The 25,937-nt window shown below is 41.8% G+C and overlaps 1 protein-coding gene across 2 annotated transcripts in view; it reads left to right on the top strand.

The window, feature by feature from the left end:
• LOC310927929 (ephrin type-B receptor 1) overlaps positions 1-25,937 on the top strand; it is a gene marked incomplete at both ends in the record, with an annotated part of 159,675 nt that overhangs the window by 39,445 nt on the left and 94,293 nt on the right. Inside the window, one exon of one of the 2 annotated variants that reach the window (XM_083890359.1) lies at positions 11,109-11,173. In XM_083890359.1, coding sequence (XP_083746485.1) covers positions 11,109-11,173 — 65 coding nt within the window. Of the gene's footprint in view, positions 1-11,108; positions 11,174-25,937 lie in introns of those variants that run through there. The other variant, XM_083890360.1, reaches the window with a different exon arrangement.

The following is a 25,937-nucleotide window of genomic DNA, read 5'->3' as shown; positions in this document are numbered from 1 at the left end:
AAAGATTTAAAGGTCCCATTTTATACCCTATTTCTCCAAGTTACACTAGTTCCCTGGTGTCCTAATGAACATGTCTGTGACATGCTTTGGTCAATATACCATAAGAATGAAGCACCACAGCAGTTCAATCACCCTGCCAAAACAGCCCTGTTCAGAAAGCTCTGTTTAGTAGTATCTCTTTAAAAAAGAAAAATGCTAACAGGAAATGACATCAGCCACAGAGGCTACTAGGAGCTAACTGCAGTTAGCATTTGGAAGTGATCCTTTGCAGGCTCTAGCAGGCACATTGCTGTCATATATAACATGTATCCACTGGACAGATAAATCCTCTGAGGCTGGAAGTTTGTGTAGAACTCTGTGCTGCACTGTGGAGCCAAGAATAGAACTTTTCTTGGACTTCCGGTTTTCAGATGCCGTTGCCCTCGCCAGCACTCTCGTGTGTTTTACAGACAAAGCAGAGCTCCGCAAAACGACAATTCCTGGAATTTAGCATCTTGTGACAACCCAATGAGTGCAGAAGTCAACATCGCATGTTTTATCTCCTGTACTTAGACTGAGGAGGACCACAAAAACATGAGTGAGTCGTTTTTTTCACACTTTGACTGATAGGACCTCCAGAGTCCCAAATATAACGATTAAAATGATTAAAAAGTTGATTTTACATAATATGAGACCTTTAAATCGGGCTCTGAACATATCCTAATTGAAGTTATGGGAGGAGCTGCTGTGTGTATATCAATCACTTTATGTATTTCGGTGGCGTAGTTGTATGTTTTGCTGTTGATGAATTTTTGAAAAAGTGCCTCCAAGGACACGGAACATATCTTGGGTATTACAAGACTCAGGGGCGCTGCCACATGATGCCCCCTCCATGGCTGCGCCTGTCCCCGATTACTTCTCCAATATCTGATTCAATCTCTCTCTTCATATGAACTGCAAACCTCCTTCCGTCTCCCACTATCTCACTCCCATCTTCTTCCTCCACTTCCTCTGTTTCTTTATCTCTATCTCTCGTCAGAGTTTCCCTCTGACTTCACGTATTACAGGATAGTTATCTCAGTTCAAGTGTGTGACAGGAAAGGACAGTGATCCCCTTCGTTGCCCTCCTAACCCACATTTGCTGTAAAACACAATCGGGCAAGTCTGAGCTGCCACTAGAGAAACTGATGTGTGCATATACAGTAAATTAACTGTATTTATTCATTCATCCGTATATTTTTTTTAACAAAGTTCTGTGATTGAAGTCAATTATTTTTCTCACTAGTTGTGTTTCCATTACAGTTTTTTTTTGCAAAATAAAGCATATGAGCCGTAAATCTAGTCTCGCGTCATCACAATTTTTTCCGTAAAAAACTCATCCGGCCAGACTTGAGGAAGATGGCTGAAGTAGTATAGTAGTATATAAGGTTCTTCGGCTTGTCCTCATAAGAGAACCCTTTTTGGCTCCAGGTAGAACCTTTTTTATAAAGGTTCCACCTGGAACCCTTTTGGAAGGTTCCACCAAGAACCCTTTTAAAACCCTTTATTCAGGGGAAGGGGTTTTAAAGGGTTCTCTGGAACCATTAGTGTTACCAAGAACCCTTTAAAAATCCTTTCTTCTGGAAAGGGTTTTTTTCAGAAGCAAATGGTTCCAAGTAGAACCTCAGCCCTTGTAGCAGCACCCTTTTGGAACCCTTATTTCCCTTTAGGTTTTGCACAATGGGTAATGGAAACCCAACCTCTGTCTCTCTCTCTCTCTTTCTCACACACATGCACACACACTTGCTAATTACAATCCTCGGAACATTAGCTGTAGTTTATACTGCTAAATGTCAGCCTCACACAATCCCACTGTGACCTGGACATGGTTCTTTTCTGTCAACTCACTGTGTCTCCAGTCGGCTGAAGTGATGACGGGGCCAAGTTAGGACTAACTTCTTACTCGTATGTGTAAAGTTTAGAAATGTCAATGCTATGGTGGATAGACTTTCATTGTAAAGAGTCTGTCCCTATGGGAAAAGGGCGGCAAATTACATTGCCATTTCTTTCTTGCTCGCTTGCCAACATAAACAAAGTTTGCTTCTCAATGTGTCCTTTTGCCATTCTTCATTGTGGATGCAGCAGTGTTTCTTGGCACGGGCTGTCGTGCCGTAAATTGATATTCCTCTGGCTGACATGGTTCATGACAGCCACTACTTACTTACTTTGAGAAACTGATAGAGGAAATAACACGGACGTGTCATTAAAGTGATCGTGTTTCTTCTGTAAATGTTTTTATTGGAAAGAAAGGAGCGTCGGCACAGTAAGAGCAGGAGCTGCAGAGAGACTAAAATGACAGTAGGTGGGTGTGGCTGAATGACTGGGGAGACGGCCAAAAGCTTGTTCCACAGCCGGTGAACCACTGGGGAGTAGTCTCCCTCTCTCTGCCTTGCTCTAAATGCTGTTTCTGAGGTGAGGAGCCTGATAAGAGTTGTAATTACCTCATTTTACTGCAGCACATTGCCAGGTTTCTTAAAAGCAGACAGGCAGGCTGAGGTAATATCAACAGTAATGAATATTGTGATGGTTGTGGGAGGCTAGTTCTGCGTCCATCTGGATTATTGCTTGGTCACTCCTGCCACGGCAAACATTAGTAGATCCGGTGCTCATTACTGTGAGTTATAACATGGTTTAATAGCAAGTTTCTTTGCACTGTGTTGGGCAGTTTATGCAAGGAGAACCTTGCATGGTAAGATAATATTGTATATATATATATATATAAATATATTAACATATAGTAAATATATTTGCATAATACACAATATAACAATGCACAAGAAACATAATACATATCTAAGACAGCAAGGGAAGTATCGGGCCCAAAAAATCAAGCCTGACACAACCTGTGCCCGTGCACGTTGTGTCTGAGCCCGCCCCGCCCCGACACATTAACTGTAATTACGAGCCCGATTTAAACCCGAATTTTTTTTTTAACACGTAAGCAGTAAATGCACACGTACCTCCACGGCGGTAGCTTGTTGTACCTGCTGCCACAGTCTAATTTACAACAATAACCGTTGAGATCCGCTTCCATGAACGCATATGTTGCCAATGACGATACGCTTCCTGGTTTTTAAACGATGCGTTCGTGGCCGCAGGTTTTTACACCTTCACACAATACGACGTGCTATAACACGACGAGGGACAAAAAACACAAATGCTTGATCAAGGGCCTGGCCCGGTCCAAGGATAGTGGCGGGAAATATCGGCCCGACCCGGGCAGGGCAGGGCTCAGGCTCAGGCTCGGGCAGAGAATCTAAACTCTGCAGGGAAGCTCAGCCTCCTCTAAAATGTCGTCATATGTGCTGTGCTGTGTTGTATTTATATTTCAATCAACGTGCACTAGAACGTGATTAGCGGTGATTAGGTGTCGGTAGCGGTTTATCACGGATGACGGATCGTCTTACGTGATTAAAACCACTTGAAGCTCAGCTTCAACTGTGACGGTGATCGGACAAAATGGGTCAAAAAAAATGTGTGTTATTTGCTCAGCCCATTTATCATTGGTACATATACGCTGTAAATTAAAAAAACGCTTTTGTAGGATTTCAATTTAACATAATTATCCTTATTCCTTGTTATAGTTGTACTTTTGCAGAATTTCTGCATAAATAACTGGGCCTGAAATGAGCTTCTCCTGTTTCAAAGACCAGCAACTGCCACTGTTATATATATATATATATATATATATATATATATTTTTAATGCTGTGTGTATCATAATACAAGTACTTGCATCTATTATGACTTCATGGCTTTTAAGAAGATGGCGATGAGCTTTTTTGGCTTTTGATTGGCCCCTGTTAAAAGTCAGTCTCCTGAAGTAACAGCAGAACTCCCAAAGCGATGTCATCACAACCAGACTCTCACTCTGAAGATCTACGTAGAGGGAGATCGTGTTTCTGCTGTGTGTCAGAGAGGGGTGGGGGGGCAATGAAATTGAATATCTAGATTATTCTGATATAATTTAACGTCTTCTTGGAAATGGTAATATCACCCGTGTTCGGCCTGATCCTGCTTAACATAAACTCTACACCAGCTCAATTATGGTTTAGCTATTACCCAGTCTTACTCCTTATCACTCTCTTATTTTAGAAGTCCGCAAGGAGGAATCATTTTGGGTCCGTTGCACTTAAACTGAAATTAATTACTTTTTTTAAATTGACCAATTGGATGGAACTTACTCTTGTTTAGATTCTTCCCATTTGTTGCTGGTAATAGACTGTTCCCTGTAGTCTGTCATTAACTGGTGGAGGAGAGAGGGAGCAAGGAGAAGAAAAGGGAGTGAGTGAGAGAGAGAGAGGGAGGGAGGGAGGGAGGGAGGGAGGGAAAAAAAAGATGTTGTAATGTGAGGGAGATGAAAGACAGTGGTAAATGGAGAGTGAAGATGTGCTAGGAGAAAGGATGTGCTGGGAGTAAGGGGGAAAGCAGATTGAGGGCGATGAGAGATGGATGAGTGGGAGAGGAAAGGGGGAGGAGGAGAAGATGGTGAAGGTAAAGAGAAGAGCGAGGGTGGTGTGGGGTTATGATGAATTAAAGATGACACTCTCCGGCAGCCTGGTTTCTAAAGATCACTCTGTCTGCTAATGTAATGTTAATGAATGCAAATGATGTGCCCAACCTCTCCCCCTGACCAGGGGAAGGAATGGAGAGCAAAATGGAAAGAGGAGAGAGGAGGATGTGTAATGGGGTGGGGGGTTGTGTATAAATGTGGTGTTTCTGTGTTATGCTGGTGGCTGACCACAATGACTGACCACTAAGATATGATTAGATGCATGAGTCTATTGTCAGCCTGTGGGTGTGCAATGAGAGTGTACCTGTCTGTACATCCTGCCTCAGGGCGGCCTGTTGTGTGTGTGTGTGTTTTTTTTTCCCCTGCATCCTCTCCTGAATAACAACTCCATTATTGCCAGACCAGTAGCAGTGGAGGAAACAAAAAAAAAGTGTGGCTTTTCAACCCGGTGCTGCAAGGTTGAATCTTGGAAGTTTTATGCAGCGTCGCTGTCCAGATGTGCGAGGCCAAGACAATGTCACCTTGCTGTGATGATAGGATAATTTAATCAAGTTCTGCAACTACTACATGCGTATTAATGTCCCTCCCATGTGAAAGCATTCCTCTTAACATCTGCTGCTAATCTCCCCTCGTCCTCTCATCTCTCCCCCCATTTCTCTTTCTGTCTCTGACGCTGACCTGGTCCTCTGTCATGCTGAAAATGTGATTTCTTCACTCAGGCAGAGCCAGTCGTCTGCGATGTGGAGCTTGCGTGTCCCATCACTCCACACTAATGTCTCAGAGGATGGCAGATTATTCTCTGTTCAATTTTCAAATCAGACACGTTGTCATTTTTTTTGTCCTCAGGGAAACATAGCAGTTACATATTCTTTTTGATCTATTCCCGTTGACTGTTCTGTATCTTCTACTAAAAGCAAAAAGCCTTCAGTACGAGTGACAACAGCTTTTGTGAGGTGTACATCAGAAAAATCTCATGTTTTCTGTTTTTTTGCGAGGATCGTCTTCTTTAACACGGTGACTCAATCAAAGATAACACATAATTCCCCCTTCTTACGCCATAAACCCACTCACAGATCAGCTCAGTGCTCTCGACCATGGTCAAAAAAAAACATTTATTTGTGTGTGTGTGTGATTTCCCAGGGTGCAGTGTGAGTGAATGCGTCTACCACGGTGAGGAAATTCTAAACAATTTATTAAGAAAATATTCCATCAAAATTGTACCCTTTTTTTTTTTTATTCTAATCCCCCAAATGAAGAGCTGATTAGTTTGGGAGATGCCGCCGCTTTCTCTCTTGTTTGTTTGTTACCGTGTTTTCAGCCCCATATTAAGATGCCAGACACAGCAGGTTACCATGGGACTTCATCATTAAGTGCTCATTTCAGTCCTGCTGATTTTTCTCTCTCTCTCTCTCTCTCTCCATTTTATTTCAATCCCTCACTCCTTTCCACTCTTTCTGCTTAACTTCACATCTTGATTTCATTTCAGAGAAAAGATAAACCCTTCTTAAATAATGTCAAAGCCCTCGCATCTCCTTTCAGCTTGCTTCACGGCCACAAAGAGAAGGCCCTCTGAGCGCCGCATCCAGCATCTGGACATGATTGTCTCATTGAATTACAAAGTGCACGATGCATCCTTGTAAAGGAGGGCATAGATGAGGGAGGGTTGACGGAAAGATGAATGGAAATTATGTGTTATGGGATGGGAAGGAGCGTCCGTGGAGAATTGTCGGCCGTATTGACTTGAGAAGCCAGGGAGCTTCACAGAGGTGCTTCAGCACATGTTCTATCGACCAGCAGCCACACAATCATACAGACCTGGCAACAAAGGGGGGGGGGGGGTAAATTACACAGCCATGTTGCCATTTTTGACTTCCAGAATTAAAGTCCGACACAAAGGCTCGGCGCGGGAGGAGACAATTGACAATCCATTCCTGCTGGACTTTCTTCTCTGAACAGTCCTGCTTTAGATATTCTTTGGCTCGAGTGCGAGCAGCGCGTGATCGCGCTTGTGTGTGTGATGTGATGTATCATGCGACTCCTTGCTGACGTGTAATTGTGTGGAGAGGGCTGCCTTATCGATCGGTAATGCAGGGCCCCATCAATGTTTAATGCAGTCTCTCTGTCACTCTTTCATTTCTCTCCCTCCCTTTCCTCTGCTCGTCTCTCTCTCTCTCTATATATCTGTGGAAACAGCCGCCGAGCAGTTGGTATTGATCCGTCATTTGCTGCTAATGAGAAGGAGCTATGTGCTCCCTGCGATTGGAAGATGCAGACCATTGGTTGAGACTGGGTTCTGGCTTGGCTCGGTGACCTCTGGGTTTTGACTGTAGAACGCTGATTGGGGATCAGCTTTAGTGAGCCTCGCACTGTGACCTAATCTAACAATCCGCTGTATAATTTAGAGTAACTAATATTCAATGATGTAGTCACAATATATCCTTTGGCCTTAGCGGCTCTTTGAATCCATTTAAGGCCGGGTATACTGACACCTACAAGCTATTGTTTTCCAAAAGATTTATGAGCCACGGCTACATAGTCAACACGAGGCTCTCTGTGTTAATAATTTTCCCACAGACTGAACTGCTCGTGAACCTGGTGCTATTTAATTTATCGGAGCTTGTAGGTGAAGCTGACTTAGCAGAATATGAATGTAGAAGAGAACTCTGTGGGCTGTGCCTTCTAATCACGAGGGACTACAGCGAGCTGCTGTCTTTTCCCTTGTCTTCCAAAAATGTTAACCGGTTGTGTGGTCAGATAAAACAGTAGTAAAAAAATCGGGGAGTCAGGTAAAAGGGAGGTCTAATTGTTTTTATGTGGTTTTCCGCACTCTAAGTGGGGAAGTAACCTTGCATTAAACGACTAAAACATACAGAGAGGGAAGAGGGAAGGTGAATTAATGGAAATGAGCGTCTGACCTGCAAATAGAAACTCACAGTCCCAGCAAATTGTTATTTATACAAATTTGTCAGAAGCGAAATATTTCATCCCAAAATGACTGACAGGCTTTTTCTCCCTTCTCATTAAACTCATTGTTTTTGAAGCTTATGTCAGAGAATGATTTAACATTTCAGTGATAAACATAAATAAAAAGTGGCTTTAAGTCTGTTTAAATGGGCAGATTATTTTTAAATGAGTCTTTTCAAATACACTTATTAAGTGGATGAATATTAGTCCCGATATCGGCTCATTTAAAACCCATAAAATGACACATGGGACGTCTTCCCAAATCCTGCTATTAGTGGACAGGTGTGTGAGCGAAGGCTGTTCAAGCCCCGCCCCTGTTCACTAATAGCCACTTGGCATCCTCTATTTACTCATTTGCTATTCTGCACTTTTGCTAATGGCAGACATTTCACATGGCATGGGTCACGAACCCTCCCATGGGCCTGTGACCTTTTTTTTTTAATCTCCTACCTTTTACTGTCTTGTGCCTCCTTCTCCCCCTTTCCTTTTAAGAGGAAATGGAAAATGGCCAACCAAGTGCCTGTGTGATTTGACTAAAGCTTTTGTGATTTCCCCTGAGAAAGGTTTGGCAGTCCCCACAACACTGTGCTGGCGCTAAGGGCTGTTTCATGCTCCTATCTCCCCAGCTGACAGCAAGTCGCACAGGCGGGCTTGCGGGAGCTGGCTGGCTGGCAGACTGTGGAAACTAGACAAGGCAAGGCTGATCTTAAGGAAATTGAAATACTCTGATGGAAGCCGGGTATGAACAAGGCTGTCATTGTAGGTGTACACAGAAAATTGTTCTTTTAGTTGCTGGGTAAATGAAAATGTGCACATATTGTGTGTCGTTGTGCAAGCCTTAACACGTGTGAGTTGAATGAAAGTGAATTAAGGTAATTTGTTTTGTGTCTGAGGACAGTTTTCCTCAGTAACTGGGGATTGGCAATTAAAGACCGCTTTCCAATCTACTGATGACATGTCAGTCATCCTCAGTTGTTTTTTCTTTTTTTCACCCAAAGCCACTTTAGTTGCAGTTGACGGGCTTTGAGTGCTCCGTCATTTGTGATGATTTTCTAAATCACTGCATGCTCAGTCGAAATTCCGAATAAGAGACAGCTGCGGGAGTGCATCCTGTGTAGGAGCCGGTAAAGGAAGGCTGCTGAGTGCTGCAACACTTTGTGAATGAAGACACCGTCGCGCATTTTAATCAGAGCGAGACTTTTCTCCTTCATCGGCGTCACATGTGGGCATTGCTCGCCAACCGACACAACAGCTGCAGTTTGTCTGATAATTCCCACACAACCCACTTATCCACAGATCATCACCCACTAATACCATCATCTCTTTAGTCTCCCAGTTTGTATCTGTTTGTTTGGGCTAAAAAAAAAAATAACCGAGGGCGTGTTGTTGCAGGAAGACATCACAGAAAGGAAATATGACTCGCTTCTCTCAATAAGATGGAAGGTTTAGGCCTGAGAATATACTGTTTGATACACATGATATTATAAATCCATCATTACTCTGTTATAGCCTAGATGTCATCCACTGCATAACTCCATAAATCTATGAGACTTGCATGTTTTATAACTGCCATTCTCCTCTTTTCTTTACTGGAGCTATATCAAGTTTCCAGATTCCGATGTGCCAACGAGACAGATATTAATCAATGCAAAGATGACAAACGTCTTGGGTGAGCAGCCAGACCTATTTGTCTGCAACGTGTCACTGAGGATTAGTAAGAGGAAGAGTGACAGTGTAAATGTTGTGTTCTTATATTTCATATGGTTGCCAGACCAAAGTGAGGCAGATAAAAATCACATCTTTTACATTCGCTGATAGAATTCCCTTCTGTCTGTTATGGCCCCCCCCTCCCCCCGGTCTCATTTTTGGTTGTATACCCACGAGTGAAAAGTTTCCCTTGCTGATTAAAGCACATACATGCAACACGTGACACGGGGATTTAAGTTTATGTATTTGTTTTTCGTAAACACAGGCTGACGAGGACGGACGGAAAAGTACAAAGCAACTCGATGACTCTAGTTTTCAGGGAATGTCCCCTCTGTGAGCAAACAAACTGGGGATTTTTCTTTGGGCCTGCGAGCGCTTCCTTTGCGTTTGTGCAGCCTCTCTTTGGATAAACAATGGGACATAGTTCAGCAATCACACAAAACCACACGCAAACTCGTACAGAGTTTCTCGTGTACTCACCAGTATGAAAATTAGGGTTGAACAATTAGTCGTTTTTAAATGAAAATTGCAATATGAAACGATCACATTTGCACACATGTATACTTCATGGATAACGGCTTAATGGCTAATCTGCCCACTTCATTGTTGAGATTTGTTCCAGGATCATATTCTTATTGCAATATTACATTTTGTATAATTTCTGTATTAACAAAATTGCATCCCCTATGCTTATATATATATATATATATATATATATATATGTATACATATACACATACATATATTTATATATGTCTATATATGTATATAAATATATATATATATATATTTATGTATTTATATACATACATATACATATATATGTATGTATGTGTATATATGTATATGTATAAATATATATGTATGTATGTGTATATATGTATAAATATATATGTATGTATGTGTATATATGTATAAATATATATGTGTGTATATATATATACAAACATATAAAAGGGCGAGAAAATGTCCTGTAACTAAATGCTTTTTCCCATGTTTTTCCAGATTAACTTCCAACATCTAATTTACAATTTACTGCATGTTAAAATACTGTTTTTCAATTCAAAATGAAGAAAAACAAACAGGTTTATTTTGGGGGGGGAAAAAAACAAACAAAGAAAACACTGCAGTTGTACATGAACAACAGATTTTGCATGTTACATTTGAAATTTTGAACAGTATAAAACATATTTAAAATACCATTGTTGAGGCTTTGTCTCTCAATGTGCAAGAACAGGCCAAAACAAATGGAAACTACTGTATGTACAGGTGTTCTTTCTTTCCACTCTCTCCTCTCTGGTGACAAAGACGCTAATTCTCCGGCTTCCTGAAACAGCATGAGTGAAATTACCTTAATAACCACACGTTGTTTTTGGCAACTTCTCTGCTGTCAGAAACCGTTGGATTTTCTTTCCCGATAGCACAAACCTTAGCGTAACTATGGTAATGAAACGTGCACTTTTGCAAACGTGTCATCAGCGATACGCATTAGAACATAGAGAACTACAGAAATATAGAATATTGAAATAGATACAACAATTTTTTTCTTCCACCACAAACATAGTGCAAATACACGCACACACGTGCGCTAACAAAAGCGGCGGTGCGCTCTCCGTGGCGTCATGCTCACACAGACGGAACATAATACAAGCTCAACACTTAACAGCGTGTCAGGCCTCTCAGACATTTATTCCAGTGCCGAGGCTTTGTCTCCGTGTCTCTTGTCTTTTGCACGTGTCTCGCTGAGACGGATGAAACGCTGCGAAACATTCATTCTCCTTTTCTGTTCATCAATGATAGTGTCAAGTGATCACTGGGCCTTGAATGCAGTTCAACTGGTGCGATACTCAAAATAGCTTCTTTTTTTTCTTCTCGAGGCTAACCCACTGTCTTTTTCTTTGCTGCAGAGACTGTGATGGACACTCGGGTGGCCACAGCTGAACTGGGCTGGACAGCATATCCTAACTCTGGGGTAAGTCTCTCATGCAGATGCAGGTGTATCAGGAGTTTCTCTTCAAGCTCTCTCTGTGGGAAGGAGAGCAGCTTGGGTGGGGTTGATGTGTAACATGAAACACACAGTGTTGTTGCCAGACAGATTAATAGACAGGAAGGCAGACGGGATGGGAGTATATAGATTTTAAGTAGTGCCCAATGTTGCTTCTGATCCGAGTATTATTTTCTCTCTGTCCTGACATGTGCCCATTATGGCTTAATGACATAATGGGCACATGTAAGCCCCAGAACACTGCACCTAAGTCTCAGTAAATGGAGGCTGGGTTTATATCATAGATGTAATAATACTGTAATGATACGTTAATGCAGGGAAGTGACTGTATTAGGATGAAACAGGGGAGGAGGAGCTCAGAGAATGGAAATGCCCAGGGCTTTCTCAAATTCTGAGAGAACTATTTTCAACCTGTATGTAGGTGCATGCACACGGAAGGAGGGGAAAGAGAATAAAGTGCCAAGTCATTAGAATGGAAGGGTATTTTCACAGTATCAGAGGTATGATTGCTCTATTACATTAATGGAGCAAAAGAGAATTTTAAGACCTTGTCCGCGGTGCTGTAATTCAATAATTGAATGAAAAGCTCCATAGCCCAACGTCGATAACCTGGATCTGGCAGGAGACATCCAGGATATACAATGACTGTTTCCTACATTTGCTGGGTCTTTGGGTCTTTATGGGGCATTTTACACACGTGTAAAGGGAGCCTTTACTACATTTGCTCTGTTCAAACACTGGAGAGTGTGGCAGCACACTTTTTTTCCCCTGTGAAGGATTAGTAACTGAACAATCTCAGAACCAGGGGCAACCTAAAGGGCAGGGGTCTCAAACTGGCGGCCCGGGGGCCACATGCGGCTCCCCAATCGATTACATGCGCCCCCCCACTTAATATCATGTTATAATGAAAACATGGCCTCACCGTCTTTTAAACACTGTGTGTAGCTGAGGCACAAACCAGTAATAACAAGACATTTGGTCATAATTGTCCCATTATTAAATGTATCATAGACAACATTAAATTACATATAAAATTTGTTTGTTAGGGCCCAAGGCACGAATGGCAGTGGCCGAAACGGCTCCTGGTACAAATTTTAATTACAGTTGTCCACACTATTATTTATGTAATTTAAAATAAATGTCTGTTTTTGATATTAATACATTAATTTTGCATCATGAATAGTATTATTAAGTATACGTGTGATTTCATGATGCAATATTGTGAACAGTTGTTTTTTTTTCCCTCTTGACCACAATAGATGTGCATTGGCCCCCTGGTCATTTGAGTTTGAGACCCCTGCTATAGGGTGTAGATTACAGATCCTTAATCCAAGACCAGAACCACACTACAAATATAATGTAATTGTGGGGTTGGGATCATGAGGTCTCATGACTTTATCAACGTAACAAAAATAGCACTTCATTTCATGTTCTACAATGCATGTACACTACGAATGTGTTAGAATTCTTCATGATAAATTGTTTCACTTCACACCGTGAATATTAGCAGCAGGAAAATAATAGGATGAGTTTGTGAGACTTCAATTTAAAAGGAGCTTGGAAGGAGCAGCTGATGTGTAATTATATTGTGCCAGGATAATGATTAGTTTGACAATACCTTGTGTCCTTCCTGTTTAATTTTAAAATTATACACTTTGCTGCACAACTTATGTGGAAATAACACCAGTTAACATCACACAAGCCTCTTTCGAACGCCGCTGTCATGACAGATGTCATCGGTGGGCTTTCTTGACCAATGGAGGAGGAGCTTTACACAACATGCAAGGATGTTTTCACGGAGCAGCCTCACATTGTCATATTGTTTTTTTCCACTGTGGAAAAAGAAGATTACCGAGTTAAGACATCTACTGTGCTATTTCCATCAAAGCATTTTCAGTACAGAAAGCCTCCAGGCAGGCACACAGAGCCTCTTGTCTGTGTTGAGCATAGTTTTTTTTTTTTAAGCTACTCGTGTTATAACGGTTCAGTGAGGGGGGAGACCTGCTGTAGGGAGAATAAGACTCATCCCGTCCACTGGTGAGAGCTTACCCTGCTACACAGCTGTCCTGGCTGAGCTGGCGTCAAGTGTCAGAGATGCAGTGTGGTTTTTGTTGAATTGCACATTTCGCACACATGCACATAATCACATACTGACTAAATGCAGCGGCTTTCAAATTGATTTTCTTGCCGCGTGGGAGCTTAATATGAAATGATATTAAACCTGCAGCTCTCATCTCGGAGAGGGCTGCAGGTGCATCAATTTGTTTGTGCACCATGCCGTTGACTTTGCAATTAAGCATTTAATGGGAAGCCGGGCACATTATTGCATCTCTCACATCATAGACAAAATGTCATGCATCGGTTTCAAGCAAAGGTAGGCTTAAATATAATCTGGCAAATGCATATAACCATGAGTGTGAAAAGGACTTGATGCATATACTGTATGTATACAATGTGGTTCTCTTTTTGAACTCATTAACCTTCCTCTTGACCACTCACAGTACCCTAGTTTTGTACCCTGGCTGCACTTTATTATTAATGTCCTGTAATTCCTTGAAGAGTTTATAAGAAGCGCATGTGTGTGTGTTTGTATTTGGCTGACCTTACAGGCTTTATTTTGAAGGATAGTGAAAGCAGTGTCATTAGTTCCAGTTGTGCAAACATGAAGACGTATCAGGGTTGGCCACGCGGGTGTAAAATTGAGTGGTGGTATGCAAATGCACATTCTACATTAGCATCTACTCGAGAGCAGGAGAGCTCATGAGGCAAACAGATGTGTACAGCAAAAAAAAGAGCACACTTTTATCCCCCACACATACACACATCTTAATGATTTTACTTATTAGGTTACACTATTAAAAGAAAATCAGTTAACACAAGAAGATTGATGCTGGAGAAATGAAACTATTTCATGGTAATGAGTAGCAGGTGTTTCCAAATCATTTTTACATGCATGACAAAATGACCCCCCCACCCCCACAAACATGGAAAGTGACACTGCAGCAGTAGTGAAGTTGTCGGGCTGATACTAAATCTGCTCATCCTTACAAGTGCATGAAAGGCTTATGTTTTGTGTAGAAAGCGTATGCACACTATTGATTAGTAATCGTTTAAATCTGGCTTCCCTCTATTACATAGATGCCTCAAAATCATTGCAACACCCAACTTAAAGGTCCCATATTATGCAAAATCAACTTTGTTATCATATCATTTAAATCCTTATATTTCCCAAATATGAAAACCCGGAAGTCCGCGAAAAGTTCTATTCTTGACTCCACAGTGCAGCACAAAGTTCTACACGAACTTCCAGCCTCAGAGGATTTATCTGTCCAGTGGATACATGTTATATATGACGGCAATGTGCCTGCTAGAGCCTGCAAATGATCACTTTTCCAAATGCTAACTGCTGTTAGCTCCCAGTAGCCTCTGTGGCTGATGTCATTTCCTGTTACTTAAGTTCCGTTTTACTTGTTTTTAAGGTGGACCTTTAAGGTGGACCTAAAGAGATACTACTAAACAGAGTGTTCTGAACAGGGCTGTTTTGGCAGGGTGATTGAACTGCTGTGGTGCTTCATCCTCATGGTATTTTGACCAAAGCATGTCACAGACATGTTCATTAGGACACCAGGGAACTAGTTTAACTTGGAGAAATGGGGTATTATGTGTCCCCTTTAAATAATATGGATCAATATAGATTTGAGACATAGTGGGGCCAGAGTAATGAGATTACCCACCTGTTGTAGTGTAATATGAGGTTTTAATGATCACACCGTTTTCTCGTGGTAATCTGGTTTCTCGTGTGCATGACGCGCTGGATTGAAAGAACAACAACAACTGACAATAGATGTGGGATATTTATGTAGGCGGGAACATAAAAGAAAACATAGGAAACGAGAAAGGCTGCTTGTCTACTCTTTGAAAAGACAAAACAAGCACTGGAACTATACACCGTTAGGCCCACAGGAAACGTTTGTGTGCCACCCATATGTTGTTAACACTCGGCTTAAGATGCACCTCACTTTAATTTAAGCTTCTAATCATCAGTTGCATTCAAAGTGAATTCATAGAGGAACGTAAATGTTAAGTTTACACATTGAAAGAGGAGCTTTGCAGGATTTTGACTCTAATTTAACAGCTTCTGAGTCATCGTGATGGTTAAGTGGTTTGCTGCAGGGAGATTGGGGTCTGTTTCTACTCCCTCTATTCTGTGTTAGTGTAAAAGTGGTGCGGTCTGAGGTCTTGTGAGAAATATGAATTGCTTCCTGGCACTACACACACACACAAGCTTCCTGGCTAGGTATCGGCTATTGTATCAAGTATTTTTTTTGGTAGCTCAGATTCGGCAAAAACTGCGAGATAGAGGAAATGATGAGCGAGGGCCATCAGACTGTTTTTTTTTTTCTTGCAAATGGCGAGAATTGAAAAACACAGGAGCATGCAAAATGTATGCCGACCAGCATGGACATGGCTCCACGTCTTGTGTTTGCCAGCTCTGTTTTTTTACAACATTGAGGATATAAGTGGTCGACGATGGATGGATGTTTACGGCGGTGTAGTGTATAGTGTTAACTCTGAAACTGTAGGGGGAGCTCTGTAAAGAATAAGGCGCTTTAAACTGCTCCAAAATGACCATGCAATTGAATAAACTATAATCGAGTTAAGAAGGTGCACCTAATAACCTGCAAATTAAGTTTTTATTTCTGTGAGCTTTTTTCCTTTTTGATATTAAAAAGTGACTGGTCATTTAAATGCCTTTTAAAGACTTAACTTCAAGACATAATTCCAGTAGTTAGGTTCGCTGTAAGAAAAAAAACATGCTCACACCCCAGAAAAAACACACTTATGGATTTTTAGAAAATAAGATACAGGGGTTTCTTTACTTTAATGTTTCTTCTTGAATAATCTAGATAAAAGGGGAACCCAGAGAACCATTCTAGTGTTGTGTGGGTGTGTGAGAGAGGGGTAGACAGGACAGGAAGGAGATAAGGGTGAGAGATTAGAGGAAGAGAAATATGGTAGTGTGGCTGAAAGGTTGCAGGATTAGGAAGGAGGGGGGGCAGGGAGGGATTAGGAGTAACCGGAGTCAGGGGGGTAAAAGATCAATTGTGTGTGTGAATGGGGTAAAAAAGAAAGAAAAGCAGCTGTGGATATGTGTGTGGAGGGGAGCTTCGGTTAACTCATGTGACTCTTGGAGGTCACAGACGGAGTCCAGGATTTAAGGTGAGAGCATGCCAGGGGGGGTTATGGGGTCGGCTGGGTGGCGGCGGCTGTGCTGACAGAGGCTGTGGGTGCTGTCAAGTGTGGAGAAGCGGGGCAGACTTGGGCCAGGGAGGTGGGAGGTGTGGAGGATAAATGCTGTGAGACATGACAGACATGAGGAAGCAGGAAAGAGGAGATTTCGGATTCCTTTTTGGTGGCAGGTGCATGAGAAGGGATGGAGACAGAATGGGTCTTACCCTGACTTGTCTGAATTTGCGTGCATTTGTGTGTCCACATTAGGGCTTGTGTGTGCTTGGGCATAAATTACTGGGTGTACACCTGCATTTGCACGTGTGTGCAGAGGAGAGTTGATTGTGTCCTGCCCTGTCTTCTCTCGCGGGACCCTTTGCTTCTGCAAAACTCCCGAGGGCCTTAAATGGACAGGTGTCAGCATACACTCAGTGTTTCCTTAAGATCCATAACGGCCACCTCACCATATGCTGACCACACTCAATACACCTCAATTATTCATGCCGTGACATACAGACAGACAGACAGACGGAGAGGCAGTGATTCAATGTGTGGAAGGGAACACGGGAGGAAAAATGCTAAATTGAGGAAGATGAAAAAGAGCAAAGGAGAAAGGGGTTGATTGAATGTGGATGATAAGAGTCGGGCGGGAGATGAGAAGCAAAAAAAAAAAAAATACAGAGGTTGAGGGACAAGGAGTAAGGGGAAAAAAAAGAAAGAGATGGATGGAGGTGAACTTTGAACCTGCAGAGCCTGAGCTGAAAATGGAATGGGAATAGAGAAACGACAGTGAGTCATGCTGGCTGTGCTTCAGAGGCCAGGTGAGAGCAGTGCCTTCATCGCAAGTGATACTCGCACGCTTTCAACAATAACTCCATGTAAAAATGAAAATTGTCAGAGTGGAATTGTTGATATATGTTTTGCAATTTCACACGGTTTATTTCAAACCACAGCTGCAATCATTCTCACTAAGATTTTGTCATTTGTAATTTGCAACGCTACATTAAGTCTTCTCCAGCACATCCCAAAGATTCTCATTGGGGTGAAAATCATGTTTGTGATTCCTGGCATTTTCATCTTGGTATGTGCCCTAAAAACCTGGTCATTCTGTATATTTAGAAAGTCAGCTGGCCTATTTTCTGGGCACATAACATTGCTTAATATAGTAGGAACATAGAGTATATTAGAGTGTGAGTTCTTTTTTTTTGTTGCATAGATAGTGTGTGTTTTATGGATATAAATACACATATCAGTCAGTGTCAGTGGGAGACCTGTTTCATTTTTTGTGTTTTTATTTAACCTGGTTACTGAGTACGAATTACGTGCATAGCCATGGAGATGAATTGGCTCTGAGCTCAGACATCTCTGCTCAGCGCGATGACGAGACAACAACAAATAACTGGCTGTTTTTGTGAGTGTATTTCTCTGTCTTTGTTTTTGGGGGTTGTGTTTTGTTAGTCTGTGGTTTTTTTTCAGCTCCAAGCTTTTTGTTTCTGTAAATTTTCTTTTACCTTTTCAGATCTCATTAGCAAAATGAGACGCGGCCCAGAAAACAGCAACTCTTCGTTGTTGTGACAGACGGAGCGGAATATTTCACTTGTTTGTGCAAAACAAAAGAAATATTGTTACAAGCTAAATCAGGCTTGTTCAAAATTGAAATTGTGTGCCACTTTTGACTTTTTTCTTACAATACCCTTTTTTTTTTTTTTTACTATACCCCCCATTTTTTCTGTTTTCCGTCTATTATTGATGTCCTTCCTGTGGATTTTCCCCTGGATATTTCACATGCAAGAATTCTCTTGGATGTATCAAGAACCAGACTTTTTCATCAGAGAATAAATAAAAGAACAAAATGACGTGGAGCTCAAAGGAGAATGAAGTCTATCCCTATTCCTTATGGATTTGGAGGAGCGTAAAGGAGTGGCTGAACTTGTGTGTGTAAATTATTACGTGTCTTCCAGTACCTGCAGTACCTGCTATTTCAGCAGTCCCACACAGCTGGCAGAAATAGCAGTAAATTCCCTTATTCCTGCCCTCCAAATTTTTTCCCACAGCTTTTCTGTCCTAAGAATAGAGACTTTTTCTGCTCTATCTTCACCAAACCAACATGGACCTCAGCCCTCATTCTATCACTGACTTGTGACTTGAGGATGGGGCTGTCAGGTGTCATCCTTAGCAGACTTTCTTTGCAGAATATATGCAGACAGACAGGGGCTCTGCATCCCAAAGCCTATACCCTGCCATTTGCCTGTCCCCCGCTGACATGCTCTTTGTGGTTCGTCCCTAAATGGTCTCGCCTCGGGCGTCAGGGAGCCTGCAGTGTGGCAGCTTTCATTCCCTTTGTGAAATTACTCTCACTCTCTTTACCCCTTCTTATCTCATCCATATCTGTTTTGTTTTTTTACAATTACGGAAACGGGGTTTAGGTGAATATGCATCGTTTTTTTCTTTTTTTGTTGGAGAGGCATTATGTCCACACAGTAATGGCGTTGTAGCGGACCTGAAATTACATTTTTTGAAAATCTCAAAATGCCGGCCGAACTAGCGAATATGCTACTTTAGGAAAAGGATGAAGAAGGATGAGAAACTACTGTCAATTAAACCCTAGAAAAATCCTTTCTTCTGGAAAGAGTTTTTCAGAAGCAAATGGTTCCAGGTAGAACCTCAGCCCTTGTGGAAGGACCCTTTTGGAACCCTTATTTCTAAGAGTGTACAAAACATAAACAAACAGATCGTAATTCCCTTTCTTTCCCCTGACTCTGACAACGTCTTCTTCTATGTTTTTGGTGTGGCGTTGTACAGTCCAGGCGTATGTACTGCAGCGTTTTGAGTTTTTTTTTTGTTGTTTTTTGAGGGACGGGGGGGATTCCCTGTGGACAGAGATATTTCTTGAAACAATGGGAAACTTTTTGACAGCGGGAAAAGAAAAAAAGATTGTATGCGTTTCGTGGCGTTTCCGTGTGGATGTGGCCTTACTCTCTTCTTGCTCCTTACATCCTGTCTTCATCCTCTGGATTTCCCTTCTTCAACTTATAGGTATTCCACTCCCTTCTCTTTCTCCTCCCTTCTCTTACTCTATTGTCTTTTATTTTGCCTGTTTCAGAGGTGAGTCGTAACACGTTCCCATCAATGCCACGTGATATTTAATTGCTTTGTGTTCAAAATATTGACTGATGCACCACATACTTTTCTCTGCTAAGCAACCTTGCTTGGCTTTGTAATTACATATATAAAAAAAAAACCAAGAAACATTTATGTAGGAATGATGAGGTTAAATTGCTAGCTTTTCAAATTGTACTATTCTTTGAAGGGAGATTAAAGTTTGCAAGGTGTAAACAGTCCAAAATTGCGTATAATGATATGACTGTGATATCTAGGAATGTTATGTTTACTTGCAAAACTATAATTATTAATAATAATAATAATAATAATGCAAAAGTTGAATGTAGTGGGAGAGGGAAACGCCTAAAATCTAACGAAAAGGCTTTTTCTTTATACTCTGCAAGATCTGTATTAACTCATTTGCTTAATACTTCAGGTCACTAAACATTTAGTGGGGGGCGTGGGTGTGGCTCGGACGCAGGTCTTGCTCCGTCACTGATGGACAGCGCATCGTCTGGGCTCAGTAAAAACTGTGTGACTGTAATTATAGAGTGGCTGGGATGAGGCAGGACTGGGAGTGTTTCAGACATCACCATTTCCTCCCCATCCATCACATTCAGCCAGGCGGAACTAGGCCTCAGATGCCCCGCAAAATAATCATTCCCATGCAACTGGTCTGACGGCAGCCCTCATTCAATAACACAGCTGATCAGAAATGATAATAGCAATCATGCCACTGCATATTTTAGAGGCTGCAGTATGACTTGGTGTGTGTGGTTGGAGATGATGAGACATAGCGTTCAGAAAATGTGAATTTCAAGGGGGGGGGGGGGGGGCGACTATTAGCCTGTTTCTCAGCGCTTGTGTGGGAATGTTAGCTCATGTCGCTGCAGCACAACCAACTGTTGCTTTACTCCCTGCACTTGGCTCTAAGGAGCAGCCCCACTGTTCAAAACGCAAATATCCTCATTAAGTCGGAGGGATTTCAAACAGCCTTTGGAAAGAAAAGATGTGTAGCTTTTGATTACTGTCGGCAGCGAGCTCTGCAAAATGAGAAGAGCGTCTTTTGGCAAGGGCATCTCCAGTTCTTCCCTGTCTCAGCTTTTCATATTCCTATAAGCCACTGTCCTTCTGAGACCTTGGCCTTTCTGAATATGTCAATGTGAATTTCACCTGACTTTGTGCCATTCCCTTTTCTGTTGTTTCCTGTCTTCATTTTAAATGCTCATTTTATTCATGCATAATTATTAAAGAAAAGAAAAGATACCTTCCCCTTCTTCAGTACAGTGGACTGATATGTTGTCACGAATAACAAATAGGATCATTATTGAAATGTCCATCTGATGCCTGTAGTATGAAAAGCAATCTCCTGCTTTCCTACACCCACGTGTTTTAGTCCTGTAATGATAGATGAACAGACAACTCTTGGGTAGAAAGTGCTCACAAACCAGCTATTTCGCTCTGGTTTAGAAAATGCAAACAGAACACGCCATCCATACTATTATTGGGTAGCAATGTCTCTGGTAGCTGTATTATATCAAAAGGGAATGTGCAAATGTCTTGTTTTCTCCATGAAATACAGTGAAAGTGAAGCAGCCCAAATTGATATTCTCTGTTATTATTATATTATTTTAAGTCCCATATTATGCTAAATCAACTTTTTAATCATTTTATACTTATATTTGGGACTGTAGAGGCCCTACCACTCGGCAAAGTGTGAAAAAGTATGTCATTCATGTTTTTTGTGGTCCTCCTCAGTCTAAGTACAGGATATAAAACATGCAATGTTGACTTCCGTGCTCCTTGGGACGTCACAATGCGCTAAATTCCTGGAATTGTTGTCTCGCGGAACTCCACTTTGTCCGTGAATCACGCGAGAGTGCTGGCGAGGCCAACAGCATTCGAAAACCAGAGAATTCCACAAAAAGTTCTATTCTTGGCTCCACAGTGCAGCACAGAGTCCTACACAAACTTCCAGCCTCAGAGGATTTATCTGTCCAGTGGATCTGTTTAGTAGATACTACTAAACAGAGCGTTCTGAACAGGGCTGTTTTGGCAGGGTGATTGAACTGCTGTGGTGCTTCATCCTTACGGTATTTTGACCAAAGCATGTCACAGAAATGTTCATTAGGACACCAGGGAACTAGGTTAACTTGGAGAAATAGGATATAATATGAGACCTTTAATGTTTCCAAAAAAGTTGGATTGAGTCTTGCGAGTGAGTCCAGAAACACTTGTCAGATGCTCATCAGCTATTTGCCATGGCATTTTTTGCAGACCTGTCTAGGCTGAGGAGCTTCGGATGTTGAAATGCTCTGAGCTGCTTATCATCCATCTGTGCTCAGTATGTCTGAGCATGTATTAACTAGTGCTGAAGGATCTGATTGTGACTGTTCCTCCCCAGATGATCACGCAGCAGACTGGAGGTTAAAGATCGGCCCATAGATGCTTCTATAGTTGAGGCTCCTTCTTGGTGTGAATTGACTCAAGTTGAATGATGAGCTAAAAGTAGTCAAGACTCATCTTTTTGTATATGCACACAACTGCTGCCAAGTGTGTTGGCAGTTCTACATGATTGAGGGTAGATTTGCAGTACATTGGGACAAAATTCCCATTGCACATATTTCATTCTTAAATTTCTCTTCTTGGCAACCAGTGCCCCATCTCATCCAAATAAATGAAGCTCCAGGAAAGAAATAGTGGCTAAATGTTGGAACATTTGATGTTACTCGTATGGTGGTTTTTCCTGAGATTTCTTGTGATTTAACAATGAAAGTGATTGAAAAGACTTCTTGCAGTGAGAGAGAGTAAAGAGTACAGGGCAGAGGAAGTCTAAAAAAAAACACCTGTTCTTAAAATGAGACATTCTTTGGTTAGATTTAATCATGCAATATTTCTGAAACAGAAAGAAAATGTTGTATGTATATTTCACTGGCCCACTTAATCACAATGTCCTTCCTTTATATTACTTGATGAAAAAGCAGACTAAATGACATTCTCACAATTTTCCTGCAAAAAAAAAAAAATTGACCAGCCACTGACAGTGAAAGGAAGTAGTTTCCTTGTCTCTTTCCGAAATCATTCCAGTGGTAAAAATGCCGATATGGACTTGTATTGTTTTCAGACCAGACCTGTTCCACACTGGTTTTGTTATGCATTAAGCCTGACTGGAATCCTGCCGCATGCATGTGGTAGCTCCTGTTTTGGTCCCACCATGCCTGCTCCAAATGAGTCATTAGTCCGACCCATTTCTCCCATTACTGGTCCATCCGTCTTCTGAAACAGGTTTGCACTCCCTGTTCTGCGACTGTCTCGTCTCAAGCTCACTGCTGTAGTCCTCTAGAGTGATGCACTGACCATCTGAGCTGCTCTGTGTTATTTTAGCCATTGAAGATAATGGCAGGAGATCAATGTGATGAATGGCCTTTATGAGGGCAGAGTATCGATGGCTGATGGCAGCAAACTGAGACTGTGGGAGGACGAGCATCGGCCTGAATATATTACTGCCTCCCCCTTTTTCTTGATTCCTCGCCACGTCTGTGTTTTTCTTTTATCCCTCACTCTCTCTTGTCTCTTTCTTTCCTCCGCCCGCCCTTCTCCAGCTCAGCTAGCTGCGACTAGTCATTAACACAAACATTAAGCATGCTGTGAATCCATAGCTTTTCCATCTCCTCAGTACTGCTCATAAAATGGAGCAGCCATAATGACATGGACAATGACCACAGTCGACATTTAGGGGCAGGGGAAGAGAGTCTCTTTTAAAACTGGCAATGCAAAGCTTTTAGAGTGGAGTCATTTGGTTGACGTGAAAATGAGTGTTGTGCAAAGAGGCTCTAAATACTTGCCTCGCGTCTCATCAGCAAGACAGCTTATGTTCAGTGGTTTTGGCAACAATAAAATAACTTGCAGAACGATGCAGAAATGTACACAGTAAAACTATCTGAGCGGAAGCTTTTCTTTATGGGGGACACGTAAACAGATTCAAAGCTGGTCATATGCACAATCCATTGTTCTTTTTCGTACGTTATCAAGATGCAGTTTACATCCTTTGCAATTTCCTCGGTGATTTCCACCCGGCTGCCAGGAACAGAAAAATATCTCTTATGCATGTATTGAAAGCTTCATCGTAAATAAAACATTTGGCGGCATCCTACGGTGAAAGAAATCCACTGAAATACAAAGATAATCTCACTCTCTCTCCCAAACACTATTCACTTTCAGCTGATATGAATGATACATGCCAGCGACATACATCTGCGCTTAAATTCATAATGCATGGACTAAATATACACAGCGCAGGAGTAACAGTGTTATTTTACACAAGTCCTTGAAATGGAAATGGATGCAAAAACCAGGGAATTCCATTATCACTAAGGTGACAGGTGATGGTGCCTTTGGGGTCAGAGAGACGTCATAGAGTCCACAAGATAGATTTGATTTGAATGGTCTAAAAGGTCTGGGAAAGAGTAAACAAATAGAAATAAACAAGCAGAAACATTACGTGACCGTTCAGTGTGCACTGCTAACATGAAGGCCTCTTAAAAGCCTACCATGCGTGATTGGGAAAGGATGATAATACAAAATGTTATAGAACATAATATTGAATTTGAGACTAATCAAATGTCGAGGACCTACGTGGAGGCACAAATGTGCTGTGTAGCCTCGAGCTCTTTGGCAGCAAAAATCAATATGTGGTCGGTAAAGCATCAAATTATAAACAACATGCTCTCCGACTACACACATGCGCAAACACACAGAGCCATCAGCAGTGGATGATTACAAAGCACCGAAAGGATAAGCAGACACTTTTGTGTTTTAGTCTGAATAAAACCGTCTTTCAAAATGCATTTAAACATGTTAGTCCGACTACAGTTGTGCTAAAACAAATTTCTCAAAGTTGGATTAAGACGCCCAGATGATGGGATTGAGTCAAACTATGACTGCCAAAATCAGACTCATGCTGGCCTGGCTGCTCTGCACATGTGCCACAGTTTCCACCCCGACTAATACCTGGAACTCATTGGATAAGATAACGGCCAAAATTTGGACTCACAATTTCACGCTCTATTATCTTAATGAATTTGGTGTTGTAAAGTTCATGGATGGTACAAAAAACTATGAGTGGTACACAACAACTAGGCACAAGCTAAACTGATACTAACAACCTGAAAGGGGGCATACCACCTCCTAATGTAGTAGAGACGGACACATGTCTTTCAATTAATTCAAGGTCCCATATTATACAAAATTAACTTTTTAATCACTTGGGACTCTGGAGGCCCTACCAGTCGCCAAAGTGTGAAAAAAGATGACTCACTGGAAAACTGGAAGTCCGCAAAGTCCACGAAAAGTTCCATTCTTGGCTCCACAGTGCAGCACAGAGTTCTACACAAACTTCCAGCCTCAGAGGATTAATTGTCCATTGGATACATTATATATGACGGCAACGTGCCTGCTAGAGCCTGCAAATGATCACTTTTCCAAATGCTTTTAGCTCCCTGTAGCTTTTGTGGCTGATGTCATTTCCTGTCCCTTAAGTTTCGTTTTACACCAGGGAACTACTTCAACTTGGAGAAATAGGGTATAATATGAGTCCTTTAATCATTTTTAAATTAATGAATTCCAAAAAAGGACATCAGTCGTGTTGATTGGCATAGTCAATTTACAACTGTACCTGTAAGAGTTTTGTTTGTTTCCATCTATGATTTTTTAAAAAGTAGCAGTTATTATATGAAGCCAATGAATATCTGGACAGATTTTAGATGAGCATTATCGGAGACGCCTCGGGCCTTTCTCTGGTGTGAAAGATGGTGGTCATTTGGCTAGACGAGGGGCGGGCAGGACCCCCTCCTAGACTGGAGCAGACGGGTGCAGAGGAGCCTAGGGCTGGCTGTATTAATGAACAGGCAGCGCTGAAAGGGACAGGTTCCTGTAATGCTGATGAATGGTCATTACAGAGCAGAGACGAGAGAAGAAAGCAGGAGGGGGGGAGGCGGTGGTGGTTGGGTGGGTGTGGGGGGAGAGCGGAGTAGAGTGGGCACAGAGGGAGCAGTGGTGAAAAAAGGCTTTAATTTGCACCTCAGATTTCTGTAAACTCGTTTATCATGTCAGCAGTGTCACTGCTCTCCACGTGTCCTCTCCTTCTTCCCTCTTCGTGCTCCCACCCGACCCTTGTTGTTTTTCTCCAGGTGCCTCTGTGTGCTCCTTAGGCCAAATCATTTTAGTTGATATCAGAACCCCATATTGCATTTCATTATGTGCTTTATCACTCTTCTCAAACCGCTCCGTGAACCCGTCTTATCTTTTGACCGTCGTTTGACTGATAGTTGTGATCGAGTATGGAGATGTCTTTTCCTCTCCATTAGCCCTGATTGAGCACCTGAGGCGATAAAGGTCAGAA

The sequence above is a fragment of the Microchirus variegatus genome (assembly GCF_963457635.1).
Source record: "Microchirus variegatus genome assembly, chromosome: 5".
In the NCBI taxonomy this organism is placed as follows: domain Eukaryota; kingdom Metazoa; phylum Chordata; class Actinopteri; order Pleuronectiformes; family Soleidae; genus Microchirus; species Microchirus variegatus.
The sequence above is the reverse complement of the archived record's forward strand: the minus strand, read 5'-3'. Positions and strand labels throughout refer to the sequence as shown.